The sequence below is a fragment of the Biomphalaria glabrata genome, chromosome 16 (genome assembly GCF_947242115.1).
Source record: "Biomphalaria glabrata chromosome 16, xgBioGlab47.1, whole genome shotgun sequence".
In the NCBI taxonomy this organism is placed as follows: Eukaryota; Metazoa; Mollusca; class Gastropoda; family Planorbidae; genus Biomphalaria; species Biomphalaria glabrata.
This window is the reverse complement of record NC_074726.1, coordinates 2,468,951-2,495,558: the sequence shown is the minus strand read 5'-3', so window position 1 is coordinate 2,495,558 and position 26,608 is coordinate 2,468,951. Positions and strand designations below refer to the sequence as shown.

General features: G+C 37.6%; 2 protein-coding genes across 11 annotated transcripts in view; one reads left to right on the top strand and one right to left on the bottom strand.

The window, feature by feature from the left end:
• Positions 1-858: 858 nt before the first annotated feature.
• Positions 859-26,608, bottom strand: part of LOC106075706 (uncharacterized) — a 73,796-nt gene continuing 48,046 nt past the window's right edge. Inside the window, exons 2-11 of one of the 10 annotated variants that reach the window (XM_056013740.1) lie at positions 23,541-23,626; positions 14,026-14,124; positions 11,576-11,693; positions 9,381-9,479; positions 8,547-8,821; positions 7,248-7,299; positions 5,980-6,042; positions 4,067-4,129; positions 3,836-3,872; positions 859-2,204 (exon numbers count right to left, since the gene is read on the bottom strand). In XM_056013740.1, coding sequence (XP_055869715.1) covers positions 1,571-2,204; positions 3,836-3,872; positions 4,067-4,129; positions 5,980-6,042; positions 7,248-7,299; positions 8,547-8,821; positions 9,381-9,479; positions 11,576-11,693; positions 14,026-14,124 — 1,440 coding nt within the window. In that variant the 5' untranslated portion in view covers positions 23,541-23,626 and the 3' untranslated portion in view covers positions 859-1,570. Of the gene's footprint in view, positions 2,205-3,835; positions 3,873-4,066; positions 4,130-5,979; positions 6,043-7,247; positions 7,300-8,546; positions 8,822-9,380; positions 9,480-11,575; positions 11,694-13,321; positions 13,454-14,025; positions 14,125-16,003; positions 16,141-16,232; positions 16,401-20,031; positions 20,716-20,927; positions 20,984-22,489; positions 22,598-23,540; positions 23,627-26,608 lie in introns of those variants that run through there. The other 9 variants (XM_056013743.1, XM_056013742.1, XM_056013741.1 and 6 more) reach the window with 9 other exon arrangements.
• Positions 22,523-26,608, top strand: part of LOC106053354 (uncharacterized) — a 5,581-nt gene continuing 1,495 nt past the window's right edge. The window contains exons 1-3 of the mRNA XM_056013734.1: positions 22,523-22,768; positions 22,992-23,053; positions 24,965-26,608. The exon at positions 24,965-26,608 is cut by the window's right edge and continues 1,495 nt beyond it. Of these exons, the coding sequence (XP_055869709.1) occupies positions 22,523-22,768; positions 22,992-23,053; positions 24,965-26,294 (1,638 nt within the window). The 3' untranslated portion in view covers positions 26,295-26,608. The remainder of the gene's footprint in view (positions 22,769-22,991; positions 23,054-24,964) is intronic.

The following is a 26,608-nucleotide window of genomic DNA, read 5'->3' as shown; positions in this document are numbered from 1 at the left end:
TCCATTCAAAAGAGAACATCTCACAAAGTAAAACAATCCAAAACAAAAACAAAAAGTCCAACGACCTGAATTGTCCCCCTTCTCCTCTCAAGTTAAAAAGGAGACTCAAGCTGACCAGAACTTCGACTTGACAGCGATCTAAGGGGCTCTTAATGTAAAGGTAATCTAATTTTGTGGCCCTGATTAATGACGGTGTCATGTAGCGAGCAAATAGACCGACCGCCTTTACTTTTTCCCCAACAACAGTCAGGTACCCATTAGAGCTTGGTGGACTCTGAGGTGCTCAAAGATCCCGACATAACGACATAAAATATCCCTGTCTTCACCAGGATTCGAACTCGGGATCTCCGTTTCAGAAGCGAAGCGCTGTACCGCTCAGCCACCGCGCCTCACATTAAGAATGTCAATATATAAAAACTTTAGCAACAGCCTGAGAAAATTGAAGCAACACTACATTCACTAATTCAAAGTGGCAGACTTGAGAAACTACCCCCCTTCACACACACACACTCCGAAAAAAAAAAGAACTCTAGAGTTAGCAAATTCCATAAGGGTAGCCTTGTGGGGGTTGAAAAGTAAAGTTGAAATTAGGCATTAGTGAAACACTCTTGTCACAAAAACGCCCCTGTTCTGTTTTCTCCAATTTTTCTTCTTCTGTATCTTATGTGTTTCTGTAGCCACGTGACCAGCGTCATCAGCATCAAACCGGCTCATCAGCACAGAGATTAGTTCTTAGTAATGGCGCTTCTTTCTATTAAGTTTAACTGTTTTTGAGAATCTTTTTCAAGTACAATTTTCTCACGAATGTTCGAAAACTTTGTCTATGTAAAATGACAGGAATTCGGATAATTTCAAACATTGGACAATTTTATTATATACGAATATCATTTGTGTTAAATTGAAATAATTTCTATTAAATATAAATAGTATTTCTATTAATACAAATAGTATTTTTATTAAATACAAATAGTATTTTTATTAAATACAACTATTACTTCTAATAAATACAAATATTTTTCCTATTGAAGTTTCTAAAACAAAACGTCATCAAAAAAATAAATTCTAGATATAACGTATATTATGAATTACATTATATACACACATACATATAAATTAAACATTCAGACATTTTACATAGTTTTGACAAGGAGGACAGCGTAACAGAGGTGCCCCCCATAAGCGCTATAAAGATCAGGCGTCATTTCTACTCAACTGGCATAGAGGAAAGTAGCTGGCAGCAGATGGCTTCTGGAAGAGATAGAGATACAGATAGGGACACAGCCCTCCCCCATAAGAGAGCCTTTAATGAAGACAGACACAGAAGACGTATCGAAATCTTGGACACAGCGCAGGAGGACAACGACTTTGTCTGCATGTGATGCGAAAAAAAAGGTGCATGTCGCAACTTGGTTTGAGTAGTCATGTGAAATACAGAACTCATCCTTAAAATTCGGAATCGAAGACATTCCCATTATTATTATTTTTATTACAGTACTACAAACACTTTAGCAGATGCGAAATCTTCATGAAATTAAGCTTTGACCTTGGAGTGAAGCAGAAAATTTAAATTTTATGATTTAAACACAAAAGTATGATCCAGAATTATCTCATCCACCATGTTCATAAGATTCTGCAGTTGTTCCCCTTGTACGTCAGTGTCTTTCAAAATATTGTCAAACAAGAGTGCTCTCCCGTTGCACGCCGCCATTAATTCTTTTAAATGGCCATCTTGCACTTGTAACCAGTCACTAAAAGACTCCCTGACACTTTTTTTGAAGATATCCCCTCGAGTCAGAACTAATACACCAGATTCTTTTAAAGTGTTCCGGCCAAACGTTGCCTTAAGAACATCAACCAAATGGATAACTTCGTTGGTTATACTGTCCCCAAACTTAAGCACAACAAGAGTTACCCGAAAATCATTGGCACATTTTTCTAATACCCAGGGCATCAGCGTCTTGATGAAAGATTCTGATTGTTTCTTGTCGTTGTTAGAGCAAAAATCTGGCCATTCAAAAACGTTTATTCTCCGCCCGTTGTACTCTCCCACCTCGCATTGTACTTGCTTGGTTCCTTGTTGCAGGGAAGCGATTCTTTTAAAACATTTCCTTTGAAGGATACAGCTTCCCACGGCACTTTTACCACAACCAGAGAGTCCGAATAGGAAAATGTTGATAGGAGACTTGCGTGATTCTTTAAGAAATCTGAGGATGATAAAATGAATCAAGATTACGATGAGTAATGCATTACAGCGTTCCGATACAATCGCTATGAAATACAAATTAATATGTTGCTATTACGATGAGCATATGGTGAGAGTTAGGGGTCAAGATTTTTTTTGTGGCCATGGGTTTCACCAGGGGCGGCCTTAGCAGTACCCTGGGCGAGCGTTTTTTGCGGGGCCCTTAGCCGTAAGAGTAGACTATATATGCACAACGCTATCAGGGCTCATCCGTCTCTAACGCTGTAACAATAACAACACAGTATGTCCACCTCTAAGCTGTGAGCCTGTGTTTTGCTACAAAGCATAAAACATGACGTAGGTACTGTTTTGGCCTATAGTTGGCCGCATAAGTACATTATTTAGTAAAGTAAAGTAAAGTTCCCCTTTCAGACCTTGTGGTCTATAGGGCAGATGATGTAAAGGTCATCTGATTCTGTGGCCTAGGGTTTACGAAGGTGTCATGTGGCCATCTCAACGACCAACCGCCTTTACTTTTCCCCAACTAATGTCAGGTACCCATTAGAGCTGGGAGGTGCCCGAAGATCCCGAAATTAAAAATCCCAGTCTTCACCAGGATTCGAACCCCGGACCCCGGTTCGGAAGTCAAGCGCTTTACCGCTCAACCACCGCGCCTCCAAGTACATTACATACTGTATAGTAATAGTTCTCCATTAACAGAGGCAAATAAAAAGGAAAACACTCGCGCACTACTTAATATTAAGTCTCCTCTCTCACTCTGAAAATTGAAGCCAATCGGACGTTCTATAAGAACAAAGTGTGCTTTAAGATCTACAGTCGTCCCTACACTTTCGCAGAAAGTTAATCATTTTTGTTTTTCTATTGGTCTTAACCCAATAAGTTGCAATACAAGTTTATGATAAGCACATATTTGAAAGTAGAATATCAGAATAACTTAGCTTAGCTATTTCTAATATCTTTAAAAGACTGTCTCTTTTAATACCAAGGCTGTTATTACTTTTAACAGTGGTATGTGGCCAGGAATGTTTCTTTCAGAATTAGGCTGATGAGCCACTAAAAAACAAAACTGAAAAAAAAAAAAAGAGTAGGATCCCTTTCTGACCTTGCGATCTATACGCGGATAATGTAAAGATCATGTTTCAAACAGTTTTAACTGATATTCCAACCCGAGACATTGGTTCGAAACCAGTCGCTTTATCTCTCAGCCACCATACCTTACTTGACGAAATGAGAAGTATTCTTTCAGGAGTCTTTCTATGACTAAAGGAGACCAGCGAACTGTGACTTATAGCTATAATAAAGGAGATAGGATAGAAGACTTAAAAGTAAAGTAGCAATTATACATAAAACACTGAACCATAGCCTACAAATGCCAATAAAAAAATTCTAAAAAAATACTTAGAAAGACACATAGATAAAAGCACATTGCTCGTTCCATGTGCTAGGACAGATTTAAGCATAGAATGGGTTGCCTGAGACAGCCAGGAAAACCAGTGACTTGGTAGCATTTAAGTCATTGGTTAACATGCATGACTAGATGCATGACACATAGGACGTAATCATCTTCTTTTTTTTGAAGTAACGTCTGTATTTTATAAGATAAGATAAGAAAACAGAAGTTCATCAACGTACCTTTTAGCTCTTTTCAAAAACCCTCTAGGAAAGAACCCTAAAGAAAAAATGAAAATAGTATACATTTAACCCTTAAAGTGCTGAGCAGTGAGTGCAAACAAAATGGAATTACAATTCTGATGTTTAGAGGCTAAACTACCACACGCGTTTTAAGGGTTAATGATGAACTTTATTGAAATTATGATAAACATGCAAAAAACTAGAATCAGTGCGTTGTCGAAAGCTACAAACCTAATTTAGACGTTAGTTTTTTGTTCTTAGCTTCTTGTACCTCCAGATTTGCTTGATATTGTGCTGAGGATTAATAAGTTCAAAAGCATGTTCTAGTACATCGTTGGCATCAATAGCATGTTGCTTATTCAGGGTTATTGCTACAACCGTACAGCGTATAGAAAGCTAATCATTGTATCATGGAACTATTACAATATACGAAAATTATTGTTCATAATTAAAAGACTTGCGTCACGACACTATTTTAGATGATCATGGGTGATAGTCATCTATGTATCTAAGTGCAAAATACCACTCACTGACTGATTAATCGGGAAGCGTGGTCGAGAGGCCCAGTGCACTTGAACTTGGCTTGGCTACCTAGAATGAGACTTGAGGTTCGACACCCGACTCGGGCAGAGTTGTGTTTACTGAGCGCCACGCAGCACGGAAAACCAACTCCTATATACCCCTCACCCCCCCCCCCCAACTGGTCCACAAAAGAGATTGGACCAAAAAACAGGAAAGTAGCGCTATATAAAAGCTATAATAATAATAATGATAAATTGATCACGAGAGTTCTCAAACTCCGAATCCGAATCAAACTGTGTTCACGGTTCCTCCCTAAGAATGGTTATTGTAAGATTTGCAGACAGAGGCCCGCTGTTCTATTCCCGTACTTATAGAAATAGAAGATTTTTATTGTCTATTTTTCATTTAATTTTGTTTGCGAACGGCCTAATTTTTAACTTTGCCTTACACTTTTTTTATATTGAAACTTAAATTAACTAAGGTAATATTTTGTAACTAAAAAAACGTGTAACTGTTATTTTTTTGTTTTCTGAAATAAAAATTTTTTTTTTGTTATATTTGAATTTCGTTTTAAATCCCATTTATAAAAGTTTCTAATTGTTTTAGGTAGAAAATATGTGTATTGTTTAATAATGTGTATCGAATGAAAAGAGTCAGAAAACGCAATCTTAATTTGTATTGCGACATTACTAGTCCTCGGGACTATCAAAGAGCTTCCTGCAGGGAACATTACCAGGTCGAATAAGAAGAGGTAGACAGAGAAAAAGAAGTGAAGACAACATTAAAGAATATATATACATGTCTGTCATTCGAAGAGACACTAGTCAAGGCAAAAGACAGAGCGGAATGGAGAAAGATGATAGACGGATCATGAGTTGTGCCCAACAAACTACGAAATAGCTGATGGTGACGTTGAGTTTAATTGCTAACTCCATTCGTGTCCTGGTTCAGTGTCGGAACTTTGAAGTAACTTACAGTTAAACCTATGCAAACACATTGTTTTGTTCTATTACTGATTTATATAATAAAGAATATAAAATCAAAAGAAGAAAAACATTTTAAAAAATACATTTTTAAAAAGAAAGCTTATATTAAGCGTAGTTGTATCAATTAGTTTAGAACAGTCATGTAATTTAATTTGTAATAGATTTAGACTAACCAAAAAAAAAGCGTTTATAAAATAAATAAAAAAGGGCGATCCTGAATTCCAACTTGTGGGCTACAGCATTCCCAGGCTTCTCAAAGCAAAGCGGTAACGACTCTGCTAACGAAAAGTCTACGAACATGGAAGATTGTTTAGTTATATGTTGTTTCTATTTTATGTTTGTGTTCACTAAGCCTGGGACGGCAGTCTGATATAAAGGGGACTAATTCAATTTATAAGACCACTTTAGTCGAGTACTATTTCTTTTCCTTGTTTGAGATACCAAACAAAGTAATTAATTCCAAAAACTTGAATTTTTTAAAGTGATTCTTGAGTTGCCAGGTTAAAGAAGTAATTGTGCAAAATTTCTGCTCTATCCAAGATTGGGTGTCTGCGAAATAACATGTACAAACTTTTTTCCTGGCAAACAGACAGGGTGAGTTGATATAAGCGTTTAAAACTTTTTTCTTTGACTTACCAGATTCCTCATTAAGTTTCTCGATTTGTGTTTTAAGTTCAGCTACATGCTGTTGGTCATTGACTGAAAAACAAATCCACTTTTTGAAAATACTAACATTTCGGAATGCATGACAATTGTTTCGAAAAGTAGAAACACAACCGATTTACCCATTACATATTGGTATTGAAACGTCTATGCTTTCAGACTATTTTAATATGTAGAAAAAAATGTTTTGTCGAATTGTGAGTATATTTTAAATGACTAGAAACGATAAAGACTATTAGCTTCTTCTCTCTACGTAATGCGGTCTAGAGTTAGGTTTTCAAACAAACAATAGGCATTTCTACTACTTTGAGATCCCAGTGATAGGAGAGGTGAGAACGACCAGTTTTACATGTGCTCATCGTAAGTTGTCCATAAAGGATAATTTTCAGGCTACCTCATTCTCCATCTGGCGAATGTGAGCAGTTAGCGCAGGCGTTGTTGCCTGAGAATGTTTAAAAATGCTTGGAAGTCCAGTTCGAGAGAGTATCTCAGTGTTACTACTCTTCCATGTGATGATTTTCAGAATCCTTCTTAGGCAGCGTAAGTGAAATGAATTCAATTTGTGCTCTTCCTTTGCAATCCATGACTTGCCCTATAGTAGCATGTAGACCTCCATTTGTGCCATCATCATCAAACTACATTTTAGCGAAGGATTGAAAGGTTAGAATCCTTTCTTGCGAAAACCCTGGATAGAACCCCAGCTGTTTTGCATAGTGCATGAATGTCATTATTCAGGTCGAGAATTTGTAGCTTTACAGACCTGTCGAGATGGAGATCAGCAAGTGTGGGGGAGATCAGCAAGTCTGGGGGAGATCAGCAAGTCAGGGGAAGATCAGAAAGTCAGGGGGAGATCAGCAAGTCAGGGGGAGATCAGCAAGTCAGGGGAAGATCAGCAAGTCTGGGGGAGATCACAAAGTCTGGGGGAGATTATCAAGTCATGTAGAGAGCAACAAGTCGGGGGGGGGGAGTCAAAAAGTACGTAAGAAATGGTTTCCTCTTCTTCGTCTCATAGTTGGCAGCGCGAGTCAAAACATCAGGACAGTAGCCTGTCCTGCACTGTTCCATAATAGCTTGCTGTGGCCTCGACCAGCCCTTCCAGCCTTGCTACCAAGTGTTGTTCATCGCAGGTGTGTATGTGGTGTGGGGGGATGGGAGAAAGTGTGGTGTAGTTTATTTCAATCAACGCTTCGTCTAACTTTTATGACAACAATTATTAGTTTAAAAAGCTGATCAGTACAGACCCATATCGGACACCATTTCCTTTCTGTAACCTTTTTCAGAGACATCCTCCATCTAAAAGGATTATAAAACAATAAAATGCAATTAATGGACTTTTTCAATATTTTGTTATATAAAGACATCAAATAAATGATTGAATAATTTAGCGATGGTTATACTTAAGTTTTAGATTACCCTAGACCTTGCAATCTATGAGAGGATGCTAAGGACTGACCCGATGGAATAAGAAACGAACTTCTTATGAAAGTAGGGGAAATAATCACAGACATTTTGCTGTGACAACGAGCTATTGGTCTCACTGCCCATAGGTTGTGACGTTGCAGGTCGGTGTTGAGGCCTACTACAAAGATTCATTTCGTTCAGACGGTGGTCACGATAGGCCAGGCCGCTGCCATTACCTGCTGACCAGTCCTCTGTGAGTTTACTGGCTAGGACGAAATGGTATATATTTGCAAAGGAACTATTAACATCTATAAAACAAACTTTTAGACTTTGCAATCTATAGCGCAGAAGATGTAAAGGTTATCTGCTTTTGAGGCTGACGGTTAAGAAGACTGTCATATGGCCAAATGGTTTCAAAGGTTGTCATGGCTGGGGGTGTCAATGGGGATAAACTCCAATTGTCTATAAAATACTCCTAAAGGCATGCGTCTCAGATAGCCTCTGACAAATGCAGCACCGGGCCTGCTCGTGTGGTTTAGATACTAAGTCCGGTGAAACTGCTATTACTAACAGGTGAAGGGGTGAAGGCGGATACCTTGCGCCACAAAACCGGGAGCTTCAGGTAGATGGAGCTCTTCAGCCTAGTAAGGCAATTAATTTAGTAGAGGAATACTCTGACTTCAAACCCCTGCTGCCTTGAAGAAAAATCATGCGTTGGAAGTATCAACTGTGAAATTCCCTCCGGCAGCTTCTGCAACTGAGTTGGTGCCAAATGTAACGCGATGCGTTCCTTTGGATCTAATCAGCAAGGTTGATAGAGGGACCATGACACATGGGCCGCCCAAGACCCCTGACCTAAGGAATGCACCCAGAGAGGAAATTATGGTGCTGCTGCAATGCGGTTTAACCAAAGCCACCTGGACGCATCGATTATCTTTCGAGGCATAAGGAGCCATATACATATTGCCAGTACAACAACCAACTGCATCAACTTTTCCCCAAATAATTTCAGGTACTCATTAGAGCTGTGGACTCAGGGGCGTTCTAAAGATTCCGTAATTAAAACTTTCAGTCTCCACGAGGATTCGAACCCTGGACCTCTAATACCACTCAGCCACCGCGCCTTCAAACTAAATTACCTTTGCAATGTGTTCTGTCAAATCTGTTCTTAATTTAATGTTCTCGACCTCTAAGTTTGACATGAAGATGCTAGCACTTGAAAGTTCTGCCACTATCTCTTCGTAATGTTCAGCACAGAGCTGTTCATTCGCTTGGTTTTGTTTCGATACTTTTTTGGTAGCTTTTTTAAGAGCTAATTTATCTTTTAGCAGACTCTCAATCATATCAGTGTGTGACGCTACACGTGTGGTAACCTCTTTTAGTTTCTCTTCTAATCTCTTGTAATCAAGGCTAGCTGTTAATTAGAAATAAAAATACACATGAGCCGAAGAATACACTCGTAGACGCAGACATAAGAACAGAAGGCAGAGACAGAGATATACAATAAATTTACATGCAGAAAGGGCATCAAATGTGGCATACAAAATAATTCTAATAAATAGTATGATAAATTATTAGACACAAATGCATTTTTCTATGTATGTGATTTCACTTATAGTGTTACATTTCGAGTTTAGACCATACAACTATCACAAAGAATAATATGATAAACTAACAATGTTTTTACCAGGCTTTGCATAACTCATCTCGACCTATAGTGGGTATGTTCTGTAATACGAGATATCTGCTTCATTTACCTAACTCTAGTATACTCTATTGTGGTAGGGCAACTTTGCATATCCTAAGATCACTGCTATTATCAAGGGAACGTTTACGCCAAGATTTTTATAAAAAAAAATGGTCAAACGGTTTTGATCTTTCTAAAAGGATAAACGGCACATATTCTACTTTATATTAACAAATAATAACATTCTTAAAATTCTACAGCTTTTGTTTTTCAATTTGAATACAACCTTTTATGTCCAAGCCAGCAGCTTCAACGCTTTGCATTTCAGAAAATGTCAATTGTTCTTCAGCGATCATGGACTTTGGAGGTTTACTGCATCTTTCGTCTGTATAAATATATCAACGAAATAGAGTGAATTTATTTGTGTTGCATGGTTAAAAACAAAATAATTGCTATCTAAATGCACGTTTTGTTAGTAGATTAATTTTGCTCTCAAGAATTTTAAATTTGTGCTTTTATAGCATTAAATAACTGATGCATATTTAAATCGTATTGCTTATTTTGCAAAATGTTTGACATGTTTCGAATGTTATTTAAGAGTTTATTTCCTAGTCCAAGCCTCTCGCAGGACGACGGGGGATGGGAGCGGGCAGGGTATGAAGCAGGGACTATCGAGAAGTCCGTACGAGTCCAGCGCGTATAGCGTAAGACCAGGCAGCCTGCCTTCTATAACATTATTTATTGGATATTTATTATTATGCCGAAATGTAAAAAAAAATGGTGTTGAGCTAGTGGCCTAATCAGTCGTTATATTTTTTTTTATAAAGCAAACAAGCAAACTATAACAAATACTTTTTTTAAAGGGAAAGAACTGAGCATTTACAGTCATATTTATTAAAGCTGTCATATTTATTTTCTTTTTTTTTTTATATTAAACAAAAATATTAATTACCACTAATTAATTAATTTACTTGTTGTTTTTATTGTATTGATTAATGTTTTGTTAGGGACAATGAATAATTATGCAAAGATTCAAATTTGATCAGAGAATGTAAAGAGGGAGAAAATTAGTGTTCAAAATTTGTTCCAGACAGACGGACAGACAGACAACTTTTCTATAAGCTTTGGCAAACAAATGAGTCAATAGTACTGAGCTCTATACATCCATTTCTGACTTTTATTACAGATGGATCTTATGACTTATGGGTCATGGGTCTTCTTTACTTTTCACTGTTTTACATCCAAAAATGAGTTCACACTCTTTGGTAAATCTCAGATCACGGTTGAACAAAACAAAGAGAAAAATAAAACAAGATTACAAAGAGAGATTGGAAGCGCGATGGCTGGGGTTCGAATCCTGGTCATTTTTAATTCGGGGTCATCAGGGCCTCTGAGTACATCCAGATGAAATGGTTGACATTGGGGAGAAGTGTTGGTCCTTAACGTAGACCACAGAAACAGATGACCTACACATTATCTACCCTGTAGACCACAAGGTCTTTAAGGGGGCACAACTTCAGATACGGCTCCCAAGAACCAAGAATATTTAAGCCACAGTCTTGCCCTAAATAATATTTAACAAATCATTTGGCGCTATTTTCACTTTAAAGCAAGCAGGACAACACGTCGTCTGTGATAAAACTCTTATAACTCTTCTTGTATAAAGATTTGAAATAGATCTCCCTTGAAGTTAGAGCTGTGTTAACTGATCACCTAAAAACAGCAAGGAAACCTCCTAATTACGTACTTCTCAACAATTTTGCTTCATATAAAGAAGTACAGCACACTGATCATGTATAAAAATGAACGTTGCGCAATACAAATGGATTTTTTAAAAATATTCGATCGTGATTTAAATTAGTCTCACTTTCCCATTCGATCACACAGCTCACATTATAGTTTGGTGATTTCTATTTTGTATTTTCACGAAACCAAATGCTCTATTTCTCTATACTATTTTATTTCATTACAATTTTAGTTTGTTTCATATACAGTCTTATTGCTCTGTTTACTTTTACATTTAAAAATTGTGTTTTAATGTGCATGAAGCAAAAGGCCGAGTCTGCTAATCCTAACCCATCAGACCTTGTTAGGACGCCTCCACGGAGGCGACACGCTGAGGCGACTGAAGTTGGAATGCTCAGTAGTTTGCAGTTTGCCAGATATTATTCATTGCTGGTACCCCAGTCTCATGGTTTGAATTTTCTAGTTTTGTACTTGAGTATTTCTGTTACAGACTCATAAAGCGGCTATTCCCCTTTCGGGGGGCCTCTAATAAAAAGATAACATCAAATAAATACTTTATTTTGCCAGGTGGTATTATTTAGGGCAAGACTGTGGCTTGAATATTCTTGGTTCTTGGGAGCCGTATCTGAAGTTGTGCCCCCTTTCAGACCTTGTGGTCTACAGGGTAGATTATCTGTTCATTTGAATCTAAAATATAAAGACATGAACGTGTAAATAATGTTGAAAAAAACTTACTGGCCAATTGAGAAAATTGCTGTGTGTAATCACAAGTTTTAGAGATCAATATCTGATGGAGTTCTTGGAATGTCGTTTGATCTGTTTCGTGGATCCATGATTTGCATTTTTGTATCACCTGGCAAAATAAATTATTTATTTGATGTTATCTTTTTATTAGAGGCCCCCCAAAAAGTGAATAGCCGCTTTATGAGTTTTGTGTTGTCTATCTGTCCGTGAGTCCGTTACATTTAGATCTCGTAAACTAGAAAAGATATTGAGAATCTGACATCATAATCTTTTAGACCTACAAAGTTATGATGCTACGACTACTTTTTTCTTTTCTGAAATTGAAAGAATTTATTTTTAAAATCAACTATGCAAGCAGTTTTTTCATAAAAATACACCATTTTTACAACTATTAACTAAATAGTGACAAACAAAGGAGGCTATTTAGCAAGGGGGTTCACTATATACAATTATCTAGCATCTTTATGCAAACGGTTTTAAGTTTTTTTTTCTGTCAAAAATTTTTAAAAATATTTTTATTGTTAAGTTATGTAAGTTCTCATTTACTAATTACTATCTCAACACACAAAACATTTTTAACTTTTTTAAAGAGAAAAAATCTATTTAATATGCATATAATTTAAAACAACAATTAATACGTAATTTTTCATATTATTGCGTGAACTGTAGCGATGGAGTAGCGACCATTGGGGAAAATCAAATAATTTTTTTTTTTACTTTTTTTTTCTTCAGGAAAAAGAGTTTGTCCCTTTACAAAACAATTAAAACAATTATATATTCATTATAAGCCATTAGTTAGGCCAGTTGAAATCTAACTTCACATTCAATTTCACCTATACTTTGGTCTGTGGACTGCTGGTGCACCACACAAGATCCGTCAACCTTCTTTCTCCACTCTGCTCTTTCATTTATCTTTGATAGAATTTCATTTTGATGTTCTTTCTGAAAATATTGAAACCTGCTTTTTTACCTTCCTGGGTGGACCACTTCAGGGGCCGGTTTTGAGTTTGTGTCTCCACACATACTGTCTTTGTAACCTTGTTATATATTATTCAGAGTATTTTTTTATTCGATACTGTTTTACTATTAATAATGAAGATTTGTACAATAGTGATTTTTTATGAAACACAATTTTTCCCCCAACTAATGTTATGTACCCATTAGTGCTGGGTGAACTCAAAGGTGCCCTAAAGATCCCGAAATTAAAAGTCCCAATCTCCACCAGGATTCAAACCAGCGACCCCCCACGTTCAGAATTTAAAGAAAACAAAAGAGAGAAACGATAAACGAGATGAAGATTTGAAGACATTTTGAAATAAACAGAGAAAATAGAGTCAAAAGACGCTATCTTGGTGGCTGAGTTCTTAACTCTTTCTCTCCGTTATTTTTTTCCCACTCTTCGAAGGAGTTCTTCTTTTAGTTCATTACTATTTCACTCACCTGTTATGATTGGGCTTCAATAGCTTTGTTGTTTGTTAACAGAAAATGTTGTATTTGGTATTGAATTAAAGGGAAATGTATGCTCTTTTTATATAACACATAGTCAAGTTTTTCAAATTAAATTTTAAGTTAATTTAATGAGGTCAAATCAACGATGGGATCGTCGATTAGGAGAGAAAGAGTTAAGGCACTCGGCTTTGAACCGTGAAGTTTATGGTTCTTAGATTGATCAAGACTGGGATTTAAAATTTTGTGATTCTTAGAACGCCCTTCAGTTCTTTCAACTCTAATGGTTACCTGACATTCATTGTGGAGGGTAAAGAAGGTTGGTCGTTGACACACTTTCGTTAACCGAAGATCTTTACATCATCTGTCCATTCCGTCCTATACATCGCATGTAACCTAAAAGGGTTACTCTTATATTGAGAGATCAGTGTCGTAAAAATAAGCTTGTTAAATGAACCTTCTATATATATACTGCAACTACCCTTCTGATCTAGGTTATCTCAATGTAATTTTAATGCTTACTTAAACTCCAAGTTTCTTGGAAAACAACAAATTTGGAGACTTTATGATCCTTTTGATTCCCAGAATAGCATAGAGCTGTAACAGTTATTCCGTAACAGACATTGTTTAGCGCTATTCGCCTCAGTTGGGGCCATGTCTATCCTCCCATTTTCGCTTTTCGGTCTAGCGATTTCCTCCTAGCCTTTCTCTTGCAAGTGATTCTAAAACTGTTCCTCGAAACCTTCCACGAACTACTGGAATAATTGACTACTTAGACACCACGTGAATTAAACCTGTCTACGAAAATAAGCAGATACTCAGAATAAGCAAAATTTGAAACGCATGCCATTAGGAAGCATTTTTTATAGGTAATGTAGTGCTTACATCCAATACCATTTCCGGCAATGACAACCTTGCGGAACATAGATGGATGTAGATGATGGTCAATAAAATAAAAATAAATGTATTGATTATAACATACAACCAAGACTTACCTTTGTTATATCTGCAATAATAACTTGGAGTTGCTGTTTTATGCCCTCTAACACTTCAAGCTTGTTAGTCACATCTGTAAGTTCCTTTACAGGTCTCATCTGTTTAAAAACAATATTCTACATATATATTTGATTTTAAAATCTTTAATCCACTCTTAAACAATAGTAATTGTTTTGATATTTCTGTTACCAGAAGAATAAATTCCGTCGTCATTAAAATCTCCTTCTACCCAAGCGTTATTAGAGAATGGAATGGATTGCCTGAAACAGCCAGGAAAACCGCATGACTAGATTAACCATCGTCTTTTTTTAAAGTAACGTCTGTATTTTATAAGATTAGAAGAAGACTTTCAATGTTATCTAATTAATGGAAACCGTTAAATATTGCTATATTCCAGTGTGTTATGGGGCGTATACATTTTAACCTTAATGGAGGGCCATCTGGTCGTGTGGTATACCCCTGGTAGTGGGATATTAGTATGCTATTAGAGCATGGAATGGGTTGCCTGGGCTAGCCAGGAAAACCAGTGACTTGGCTGAATTTAAGTCATTGGTTAATATGCATGACTAAATGCATGACGCGTAGGACGTAATCATCTTCTTTTTTGAAGTAACGTCTGTATTATATAAGATAAGATAAGATAAGATATACGGTCCGGGCATAGATCTATTTGATACAGAATTTAAAAAGCTATTCACCGCCATTCCATAATTCAAATAATTCACATGCAAATGAAAGGGGAGAAAGAGATAAAGAGAGACAGAAAGCGAGAAGGAAAGAGACAAATAGAGAAAGAGAGACACAAGGAAGAGAGAGAGAATGAGAGAGAGAAGGAGAAAGGGAGAAAGCGATTTAGAGGAAGAAACAAAGAGAAGGAGAGAAGAGGAGAGAAAGGGATAGTAGTAGAAAGAGGAATGAAAAAGAAAGAAAACAAGAGAAAGATAGAGAAAAAGAGAGAGAAAGAGATATAAAAAAGAGATATAGAGAAAGAAAAAAGAGAGAGGGAAAATGGAAAGGGGAATAGAGACAGAACAAGCAAAATAAAGAAATATACTTTTCAAAAAAAGCTTATATTAATGTATCAATTAGTTTGGATCAGTATTATTATTAAATTTGTTATTAACCTACGACGACAGTCTAAAAATCGGATTATTTCACCATTTAAGTCAAGTACTATTTCTATTTCTTTCCCTTGGAAAAAGAGATTTATTCAGCGTATACCACCACTTCAGTCAAGTACACTATTTTTCCCTTGTTTGAGAAAGCAAACAAAGTAATTTATTACCAATAGCCAATTAATGGGTTAATGTGCTTTTAGTGATTCTTGTGTTGTCAGGTAAAAGAAAAAATTGTGCAAAATTTCAGCTTGATCCGAGATTGGGTGTCGGATAAATAACCTGTACAATCTTTTGGCCAGACAGACAGACAGACAGAGTGAGTTGATTTGTCAAAAATGGAGGGAGAAAGAGAGAAGAGAGAAAGAGAGAGGAGGAAAAGCAGAAAGATAAATAAAAGAGAGTGAGTTGATTTGTCAAAAATGGAGGGAGAAATAGAGAAGAGAGAAAGAGAGAGGGGGGAAGCAGAAAGATAAATTAAAGAGAGAGATAGAAATGGAGTGCAAGAAAGAGGGAAATAGAGAAAGAGAGGAGAAAAAAGAGAGAAAGAGAGGAGAAAAAAGAGAGAAAGAGAAAGTAATAAAAATAGAGATACAAATAAAGGGGAAAGGGAGAAAAAGAAAGATGAAGAGAGAGTGAGAGAATCGGAGAGATAGTATCTAAGAAGAGTAAAGAAATACCAAATCTTTTAAGCCATTTTAAACAAACATACTAGTAGCCTAATCGCATTTTAGTTCTTGTACTATTAAGATAGTGTATCGATTGTCGACAAATCTTGCATGGTGCCCAAAATAGTCCAACAGACTAACGGAAAGGGAAAGTTAAATAAGGTATCGATTGCAAATAAATTAAGGGCACATGCCTGATACATGACTGTAAAGCAATCCTGTAGACTTTACATTTTACTAATTCGAGAATGTAAATCTGTCATGGTTGGTCTGCTATGAATGTGTTATTCCGCACAGTTATGCATTTCTAGGATTACTGGCTGCTCGAGCTATGTGGCATACATAATACACCTGTAGTAAAATATATTAAAAGACAGATCATCTACAACTAGCTACTTTCTATTGACAGGTACCGTTACTTACTTTAAAATAATACTCACTTTAAAGTTTCATTAATGAAATGATATGACTTTAGATTAAACCAATGTCTAATACTTGTAAGTCCGACCCAGACCTAGATTTCTAGAATCTAGTTACGATATCGGATATTTCCTTTCCCTAGAACCCCTATCTACTGGGATTTACGATACGAAAAAGTGTCCTGTCATTTAAAAGGAAAATAGAAAGGCATGGGCGTAACAATTTATTTTTAGGGGGTGGGTGTAAAGGGCGGGAAAGAGATATGTCAAAAAAAAAAATCCAGCTCTGTCTTTTCACACGAAATCACATACAGACTTATGCAACGCATGTTCAATCCAGATAGTAAGTTGTTGGTTTTTTTTAAGAACATAAGAACGTCCGTAGAATAGGCTCTTTCTGGAGCTAGAATGACAGTAGATACCACTCCATTGACAGCTAGTGGGTCAGAGGAAACGAGACTATGCTTCAGCGAGATGTGAGAAGGGGCCACGGCGCACGGGATGTGAGAAGGGGCCACGGCGCACGGGATGTGAGGGGCCACGGCGCACAGTATGTGAGAAGGGGCCACGGCGCACGGGATGTGAGTAGAGGCCACGGCGCACGGGATGTGAGAAGGGGCCACGGCGCACGGGATGTGAGAAGGGGCCACGGCGCACGGGATGTGAGTATAGACCACGGCGCACGGGATGTGAGTAGAGGCCACGGCGCACGGGATGTGAGTAGAGGCCACGGCGCACGGGATGTGAGAAGGGGCCACGGCGCACGGGATGTGAGAAGGGGCCACGGCGCACGGGATGTGAGAAGGGGCCACGGCGCACGGGATGTGAGAAGGGGCCACGGCGCACGGGATGTGAGAAGGGGCCACGGCGCACGGGATGTGAGAAGGGGCCACGGCGCACGGGATGTGAGAAGGGGCCAAGGCGCACGGGATGTGAGAAGGGGCCACGGCGCACGGGATGTGAGAAGAGGCCACGGCGCACGGTATGTGAGAAGGGGCCACGGCGCACGGGATGTGAGAAGGGGCCACGGCGCACGGGATGTGAGAAGAGGCCACGGCGCACGGGATGTGAGAAGGGGCCACGGCGCACGGGATGTGAGAAGAGGCCACGGCGCACGGGATGTGAGAAGGGGCCACGGCGCACGGGATGTGAGTAGAGGCCACGGCGCACGTGATGTGAGAAGGGGCCACGGCGCACGGGATGTGAGAAGGGGCCACGGCGCACGTGATGTGAGAAGAGGCCACGGCGCAATCGTTCTTCTTTTATTCTGAGCTTCAGAAGCGCATTTCTTGAGTTTCAATTTCAAGAAAAATAGTTCAGGTTATCTATTAACGTACATCAAATGGTAGGAAAACAGATCAATACTTCAAATGATTTTTTGGGGGAAGTGAAATGAAATTTAGTAAATGTAGTTTGCTTAGTTCTCCTCAGACTGTTGCATGTATTCTCGTTGATTCACTTTATTAGTGGATCTTACCCACTGGGATAAAAAAGTCAAAGTTGGGAAAATTTAATTTGGGGTAGGCAGTTTGAACCTCAACCCTCCATTACTACTCTCATGGAAATTAGTTTATGTTGAGTCCCCCCGGACACACAAACACACACACACACCTTCTCGGGTACGCTGATGTAATTTTTATTGCGCTACCTCTCTAACTCCTATCTGGTGTCATTGGTCGATATATCTGCGAAGTGAATTCACTAAAACTATAATATTGTCAAATTTAACATAAACCATGAACCACTTAAACATATCATATTGAGTTGGATTGACATATAATACCACTGTTCAATAAAGCACAGTGAATAATTACTAAATAAAGGACCGACGACCAATGACTTATGTCTAAAAAATATAGTAATTGTTGTCATTATAATATAAAAAACGTTTGCAAAATGTTGTCCATGTTTCGGAAGTTTCTTCCGAGTTGAATATCTTAGCCCAAACCTCCCGCAGAACGACGTGTGAAGGCAGCGGGCAGGAGGGTATGAACTCAATGCTACCAAGACGACAGAACAACAGTCCAGCACGTATGCCGCTCGACCAGGCAGCCAGACATACTATTTATCCTCTACTTAAACTTTTGCACTCCTCTCATGTTTTGGTTAATGTAATTTATTACTGTCTTCCGTCTTGGAGCTGGAAGCTGTGTTTTAGAGATTTATGGGCCTGTTGAGACAGCGCTGGGTTTTTTTTGCCCCCGATCTCGTGTAAGTTGTAATTACTCTTGTGAGGGGGTGTTCTTGTGGTTGTGCGAGATACTGACATTCATATTTTTCTGCAGCGTAGATAGCAAAGTCTGAATAGGATAATTTAATTTTACTATTTACCAGCTACATAAAAAGGAGTACGATATTGACATTCACGGCTGGGAAGCACTAGTTCTGAAGCTGGGAGTGTCGGAGTCACGAGATACGAAGTAAGGAGAGTGGCCAGAGTAAAAGAGCGCCGAAGCAACAAAAAAAAGCTGAGAGAAGAAGCAGGCCTTTCTGCAACTGACCAAACCTACCCACGCCGCGTATGCGGCCGGCTTTTCTAAGCGAGGATTATTGGACTTTACAGTCATCTTCGTGTTCATAGGAAATGAGAAATGCGCTCATCTTCGAACGCGGAGGAGGAGCTATAAAAGCTAAAGCACAGCTAATAAAATGTTTCCAACAGCATGCGTTTCAAACAACCTCTGACCTCTGACTGCCCGTCCAACTCCTGGCCTTTAAGTGTGACTCAGCTTTTGAGCGCGGGGGAACTATATATATATATATATATATATATATATATATATATATATATATATATATATATATATATATATATATATATATATATATATATATATATATATATATATATATATATATATATATATATATATATATATATATATATATATATATATATATAGCTTTTATATAGCGCTACTTTCATGCTTATACCATGCTCAGAGCGCTTTTGGTCCAATCTCATTTGTGGACCAGTGGAGTGGGAGGGGGTATCTAGGAGTTGGTTTTCCGTGCTGCCTTTAGGCGCTCAGTAAACACAACTCTGCTCGAGTCGGGTGTCGAACCTCGAGCCCCCTTCTAGGTAGCCAAGCTACGTAGCCTCTCGACCACGCTTCCCACTATATGACAGGAGAAGGGGCGAATGCAAAGAACTAGCGCCTAAAATATCAAGCTTTAAGCAGTAGGGGTTCGTTAGCCTTAGCTGGCAGACACTGCCACGCCGCTGAATATAAATAGAATGTGCCATTGTCATTTCTTTGAAAAAAAATCAACTGAATGCGTTTGTATGTGTGTGTGTGTGTCGGAGGGGGAACGGCTGTGTGGGCGACGACATCAATGTTTTCAGACTTTTTCTTTTGAAAAAAAAGGGGTTGGGGGGGACGATAAACTTTTAAATATATGTATAAGGGTAGAATAAGCCATAACTTTAAGGGAAAACTTAAAATATATAACAAGATGTACAATACTCATAGAAAACATCATAGTTGACTTAGGCTAAGAACATTATATCACATCGGTAAACCCGTGTGGTATATTTATGTAACTTCCTGATGCTAACATTAATAACTTGGAAAATATCGTCAGCTAAATCTATGTTTCTGCTAACTCAAATCGTTGCTAGTCAAGGTGCAAACTAGAAAGACTTACTGCACTGGATCCTCAAAGTGGTAGGATCAGTTTTAAACTCGACATGTAAGGAAGTAATTGTTATTGGATATTTCAGTTACTACGTTACAATATACCTATACTGTTCTTAAACCAGTTTACTAACACTATTGTAAGTATGTTACAGTTACCTTTACCTTTACCTATCCCTTAGTCTGTTGGACCGTTGGGGCACCAGGCATGATTTGTCGACCGTCTTTCTCCATTCCTCCCTTTTTTTTTTGCCTTGTTTAGAACCTCTCTCCATGGCAGGCCCGTCCATTCTTTAATGTTGTCCTCCCATCGCTTTTTCTGTCTGCCTCTTCTTCTTTTCCTGGCACTGTTCCCTGAAGGAAGGTCTTTGCGAGCCCCGTAGATCTTGTAATGTGGCCAAAGGTTTTAAGCTTTCGTCTTTTTACAATAGTTAGCAGGTCGTCATGGGCTCCGATCGCTCCGGTAACCCTGTCTCTGATTTCTTGGTTTGTGATGCGATCTTTGAATGTGATGTGATGAATGAGTTAAAATAATTTAAAACACTTAATCGTATTGCTTATCATACCACCACTTCAGTCAAGTATAATTTCTTTCTCTTGTTCGAGATTCAAAACAAAATAATCAATAGTTAATTAACTATTTCATTATTTTTGTTAATGATTATTGAAGTTGTCAGGTGAAAAAAATAATAATTGCGCAAAATTTCAGCTTGATCCCAGACTGGGTGTTGGAGAAATAACGTGTACAATCTTTTGGCCAGACACACGGAAAGAATGTATTGTTAATACATCATTTATTTATTTATAAAGTACGACTGACTCATTCATTGATCAAGAGATCTCTTAAACTGCCGTATGAATTCCCCTGAAATTGCGTACACAGGTTCTTTTTATATCCCAGACTTCTGCTAAGAACCTGTTTTGACAGAATCGTGACCTGACGACTGCTATTCGCGAAAAACCGCAACTTTTCTATCAAAACTTTGTATTCTATTTTTGATATTTCTCCAAAAGGCTACAGACAATATATAAGGTAAAGATAATACGAAAATAAGACTTACTGTGTATTATTTCTTTGATATGATATTTGATATTTCGGGTTTTTTACGGCACATCGGCACAAGTGAAATTCCATTTAGACACTGATTAAAAATAATAAACTTAAAAAAAAAAAAAAGAATCTTAAAAGCATAAACAAGATAGATCTAGATCAGGGGTTCTCAACCTGTGGATTGCGACCCCCTTGGGGGTCGACAGACGATTTGCCAGGGGTCGCCTAAGACCATCAAAAATCTGGATTGTTATTGTCTATTCTTCTATTGATGTATGTGCGTGTGGGGGAGGGGTCGCGGCAGAGTGGGTGATTGTAAAAGGGGTAGCCGAGCATAAAAGGTTGAGAACCGCTGATCTAGATCTATTTTCATTTCGCTACATTCAAAAGGGTTAAAAACAGCACATTGGTATTTATTTTTAGTTAGTGAACACGATACTAAAATAAATGCAGAGTAGAAAGCGGGAATGTAGCATTCGAATGGGGTCTTCGGAAAATGCATTTTTGTTCTCTAGGCCTGTAACGTGTTGAGTCGTGGATCAATCGGAGAATGCTTAAAAAGTTTAAAGCAGTCAAAGTAATTAAAAATAGGCTGAAATAAGTTGTCTATGTGTTTGTGTCACTATGTTTGTGTGTGTGTGTGTGGGGGGGGGGTGAGTGACCCACGGTGGAAATGTTAAAAAAGTTTGAATTGTGAAGCCGAAGAAAAGCCATAGAGTGCACGAAGGACTAACTGTTTGTTGTTGGCTGGGTGGAGAGGAGGCGGGCCCAAAATATAAGTGCGCTTCTTTGTCGGGGAATCATTATGAAGCGGGTCTTCCCTAATCAAGTCAAAAGTATATGCCGGAGAAATAGCGAAGCGCATGTAAAAAACAAAACAAAAGTTCAGACATTTACTTATCATTTCTACGGCTTCTCTTTGTGAATCGATTTTCACTGGCGACGTAAAAAACAATAGATAGCTAGCTATTTGGTGTAATTGGCGTACAGAATACAGAAATTATTGATTCTGTATGGCTCCTTCTGTCTTGGAAGACAATAAACCACTCGAATAAATTACTCATTTACGTTTCTCTTTACACGAAGACATAATTTGCTTTGACCACACAAGCCGATTCTAGGGCGGCAAACTTTGTCACAAATCATGGATGTGTGAATGCTTCTGTTTTATTGCTATCAGAGAAGGCAGATTTTTTTTTCTCTTGTCTGTAGTTCTGAAATCCAGCTTGCAGACATTGCTGCAGGTAAGTCTTGGGAAGGGGGGAGGTCAACGGTGTCTTCTCTTCCTCGGAACGCTCAGCATAAAGGATGTCTCTAAAATCTCTTTGGGAATTCTTCCCTTAGGCATGCAGATGACATGCTTGAGCTAATGTAGTCTTCTCTGTGTGTATAAAGCATATAAACTGTATATCGGCCATTTCAAAAACTGGAATTCAGCAAGTCGCGTTCTCTCTCTAGGGTCGCGCACTACATTTATTGGAAACGCTGAACTTAACAAATGTAATGTTGTTTTTTTTAGTTGTTTTTTTTTGTGGTTAAAATTAAGGAAAATTATGTTAAAATAAATTTTACCTTTTGACTCAAATGTTTCTAAATTTAGTTGTGATGGACGAAGATGTTAAACGTAGACCTGTAAGTGACATTATTGGACGGTTTGAAAAGACTCAGTTTTCAACGGAAGCCAAGAAGCGAAGACCTCAAATAAATCCTAAGCCACCATTCGTCCAGCCAGGCCTCAGAAACGTCACTTCATCTCAGACCATTCAACACAAGCAGGATTCGGTGTCTGCTGTAGATCATTCCTATACGTCTAGTCAAGTACAGCTCCGACATTCAACAAATGTGGAGACTGTAAGTAGAACTGTTATAAAAATGTTACGTTGTGACATACCAAGCCGCTGTAACTTTATATTCTATTGATGGAGGAAACGCCTAAAGAAATAATTATTTGGACTGCTTTGCATGTCATTATCATAGTTTGGTTTGAACTCCTTTTGTTACTATATTTTATTTATACTTTTAAAAAAATGTATTTTTTTTTAAACTGATACTATCTCTCTCTAAATATTCCCAGGGCAGGACACAAGGACTAGACTCTACGAATGCTAATAGCTTTCCAACTAATAGATCTGTTAGGTATTTATAATTTACGCATTGCATTATAATTTTTTTTTTAAATTTTCAATACGTTCCATACCAATTTAGTTTGTCGAAATTAACACTACAAAAAAAAATGCTATAAATTTAAAACACAATCCCACGATGTAGCACTTATACAAAAAATAACGATTTATATTTAGGCTACAAAATATTACATTTTGTAATGTTTTTTTCTTTTAATTAAAAGCTTGGTCGAGAGGCCAAGTGCGCTTGAACTTGGCTTGACTTGGCTACCTAGAAGGGGGATCGAGGTTCAACACCCGACTCGGGCTGAGTTGTGTTTACTGTGCGCCTAAAGGCAGCACGGAAAACCAACTCCTAGATACCCCCTCCCACTCCACTGGTCCACAAATGAGATTGGACCAAAAGCGCTCTGAGCATGCTATAAGCATGAAAGTAGCGCTATATAAAAGCTATAATAATAAAAAAAATAATAATAATTACAACGCTTATATCAACTCACTCTGTCTGGCTCCTCTGACTATCTTCGTGAATCTTGTACACGTATTCCTCCAACTTCCCATTATCAGAGGAAGCTGAAAGCTGAAACTTTGGTCGATTGTCCGATAAAGATGACAACACATGAATGAATGAAAAGAAAATAGAATAGCCTATTAGTGAATCAATTAGACGAATATAAATTAATTTCGTTTTATAATAAGAAAATATAACATGCAAAGCTAAGCTCAGTGTTGAATTAAACAAATTTAACTCTTTCTCTCCTAACTGACGATACCAGCGATTCCACCAGAATGTGGTAAATAATTGCGGAGAGAAAGAGTTAAACTAACAATTGACTATAAAACCTTCTAATTTTTTTAATTGGTTTGGATAGCTCAGTGGCTAACAAGTTGGCTTTCTTTTGTGGAAGTTCAATTTCAGACTCGAGCAGTGTTTTTTTTTATAGATAGGGAGCATAGAAGCCTTCATCCAGTTACCTCCCCCAACTGGTCGACAATATTTCTGCGGCATACGGTTATCAAGGGTGTCATGTGGCCAGCACAATGATCTAGACCAGTGGTTCCCAAACTTTTTTGTCTCGTAGACCCCTTGCCATATTTTCTGGTTTTCCGTAGACCCCCTACTTAAGTTATATAGTAAAACGTTCAATAATCATCTCACTGTCAGGTCAAAGAGAGATCTTGTGGGTGTATTCTGAACTTTATCTTTGAGTGTTTGAAAGTTTTGCAAACCATTATCTTTTTATCAGGGTGTCATCATCTCAAATGATCCTCCAGCATAATTGGTTTCATAGCATCATAAAAAATGGCACATTAACACTCACTTGTTTGACAAGGAAGTAATGAAGTTCAATTTCATATACTTAATGCTGTACAGTCTACATTTCCTTTTGTCAAAGTTATAACTAGACAAAACTACACAATTTAAATAGTTATAAAATTTAAAAAAAAATATTTTTTATTCAATCAGCAGGATAACAATTTCCTAAGGTACAAATCATAAATGTGTGTATGAAAAAATTACAATTGTCAAAATTAAAGTCACGACATGCTGAATTAAGATTCTTTATCGTAGACCCCCATGCACATCTCATAGACCCCCAATTTCATTTTTAACTTTCGAAGACCTCTTGGAAGTCTTCGTAGACCCCTTGGGGTCTATATAGACCACTTTGGGAATCACTGATCTAGACAAAGAATTTAAATTTTGTGCCGTGTGAAACTTTGTCGATCACATAAAAAGGAGACTTTTACAGCACCTGCCATATGGATTACTTAACATTACTTACTAGTCTAGATGTACAAATGATTAATTACATGATTAATTCTAAATGTTTACAATTTCAATGTAAGCTTTATTTATCTATATATCTATATCTATATCTAAATCTATCTATATCTTTATATTAAATGTTCTTTCTCCTAGGTCAGTGCTTAATGATCAAATCGATCTTCTATTGATTGGAAAAACTGGAAATGGTAAAAGTGCTCTTGGTAACTCAATTATAAAATACAAAGCGTTTGTAAGTGAGCCTTCTAGTACTTCTATTACTAAAGAAGTCAGCGATGAGTCGAATGAAGTTAATGGAAGGACTATCAAAGTAGTGGACAGTCCAGGAGTTGGCGACACCGACTGGGCAAACGATGAAACTACAAACTTTGTAGTCAATGCACTGTCCCAGGCTATCGCTATCAACCCAGAAGGCTACCACGGCTTTCTTTTAGTTGTGAGATTCGGTGGTCGATTCACAAAAGAAGATCAAGGGACTGTAGACTACTTAAAGAAAGTATTTGGTCAGAGTTTTGTCAGGAAGTATTGTATACTGGTCTTGACCTATGGCGATCAGTTTGAAGCTCAAGTAAAAGTCAGTTTCCAAGATTGGATACAATCACAAAATGGTGTTTTGTCTGACTTGGTGAAAGAGTGTAACAACAGAGTGATTTTATTTGATAATCAAACAACAGACGAACACAAGAGACAAAGACAAGTCAGTGAACTGATAGAGATTGTTGATAGCCTTAAACAGGAGAATAGTCGCTACTCAAACGAACAATTTGATCTTGCAAAAAATGAGAGAGAATTCCTAGAGCTTACTTCAGAGGCTCCTTTAATAAATGATAAAGCTATGACGAAAGCTGACGTAATTTTTAAACAATTTAAACGAATACAAGAGACATTTATAGTTAATTATGATCCTTCACCGTTAGAGCAACTTTTAGACGAGATCAAAACATTGTATGACTCAATAAGGCAAAAAGATAACAAAACTGGAGTTTTGGGCGACTTGCTAAGAAACCTGGAGAGTCTTAAGTCTTTAATATGTTCTGAAATACAGTTCTGCAGGAGGATGCCTGAGGTAGAAAAACAAATTAGTCAAAAATATGACAATCAGTTAGAAGAATCAAATCAAAAGCTAAAAGACGCCAAGCTTAACTTTGATCGCCTTAGCCAGGAAAGAAAGAAATTCGAATTACACAATATACAGAAATTGGAAGAAGAAATTCGGAAACTAAAAAGAGAAAAAGAGGAACTGGAGATGAACCAATCGGACCGCTCTTTACAGTTTAGGTTGATAACTACTACAATTCCTGAGATTGATGAACAGTATACAAAAATTAAAGAAAAACATAGAAAAAATGTCTTGTCTTCCCTGTTTCATAAGATCGCGAAGACTTTCTCGAAAAAAACAAAAGAAATAGATCTAACAACGGAACAGGACGACTTAGAAATAGATGTAAGGCAATTTATGTATTAATCTTACTGTTAAGGAAAGGTAATAAACTAGACAGAGGTCGGCCATCTTTTTGACTTGGTGGGCCAAAAAGCATCATGTTTCGCGGCTAAAACTTTTTTGTTATAAAATGTGACATAGTAACAAAATTTAAACTCCATATCTTCAATCTATAATTATTTTTCTAGTATATAAGCAGCAGTACTACTAGAATATATTTGAATATTTCAATATTTAGTTGTAGTATTTACAAATAAAGTCTTAATAACTTCATAATATTGACTATTTCATGCATGCATACTGTGAAGTATGGATGGCAGCCTGGTGTTGTGTAATGT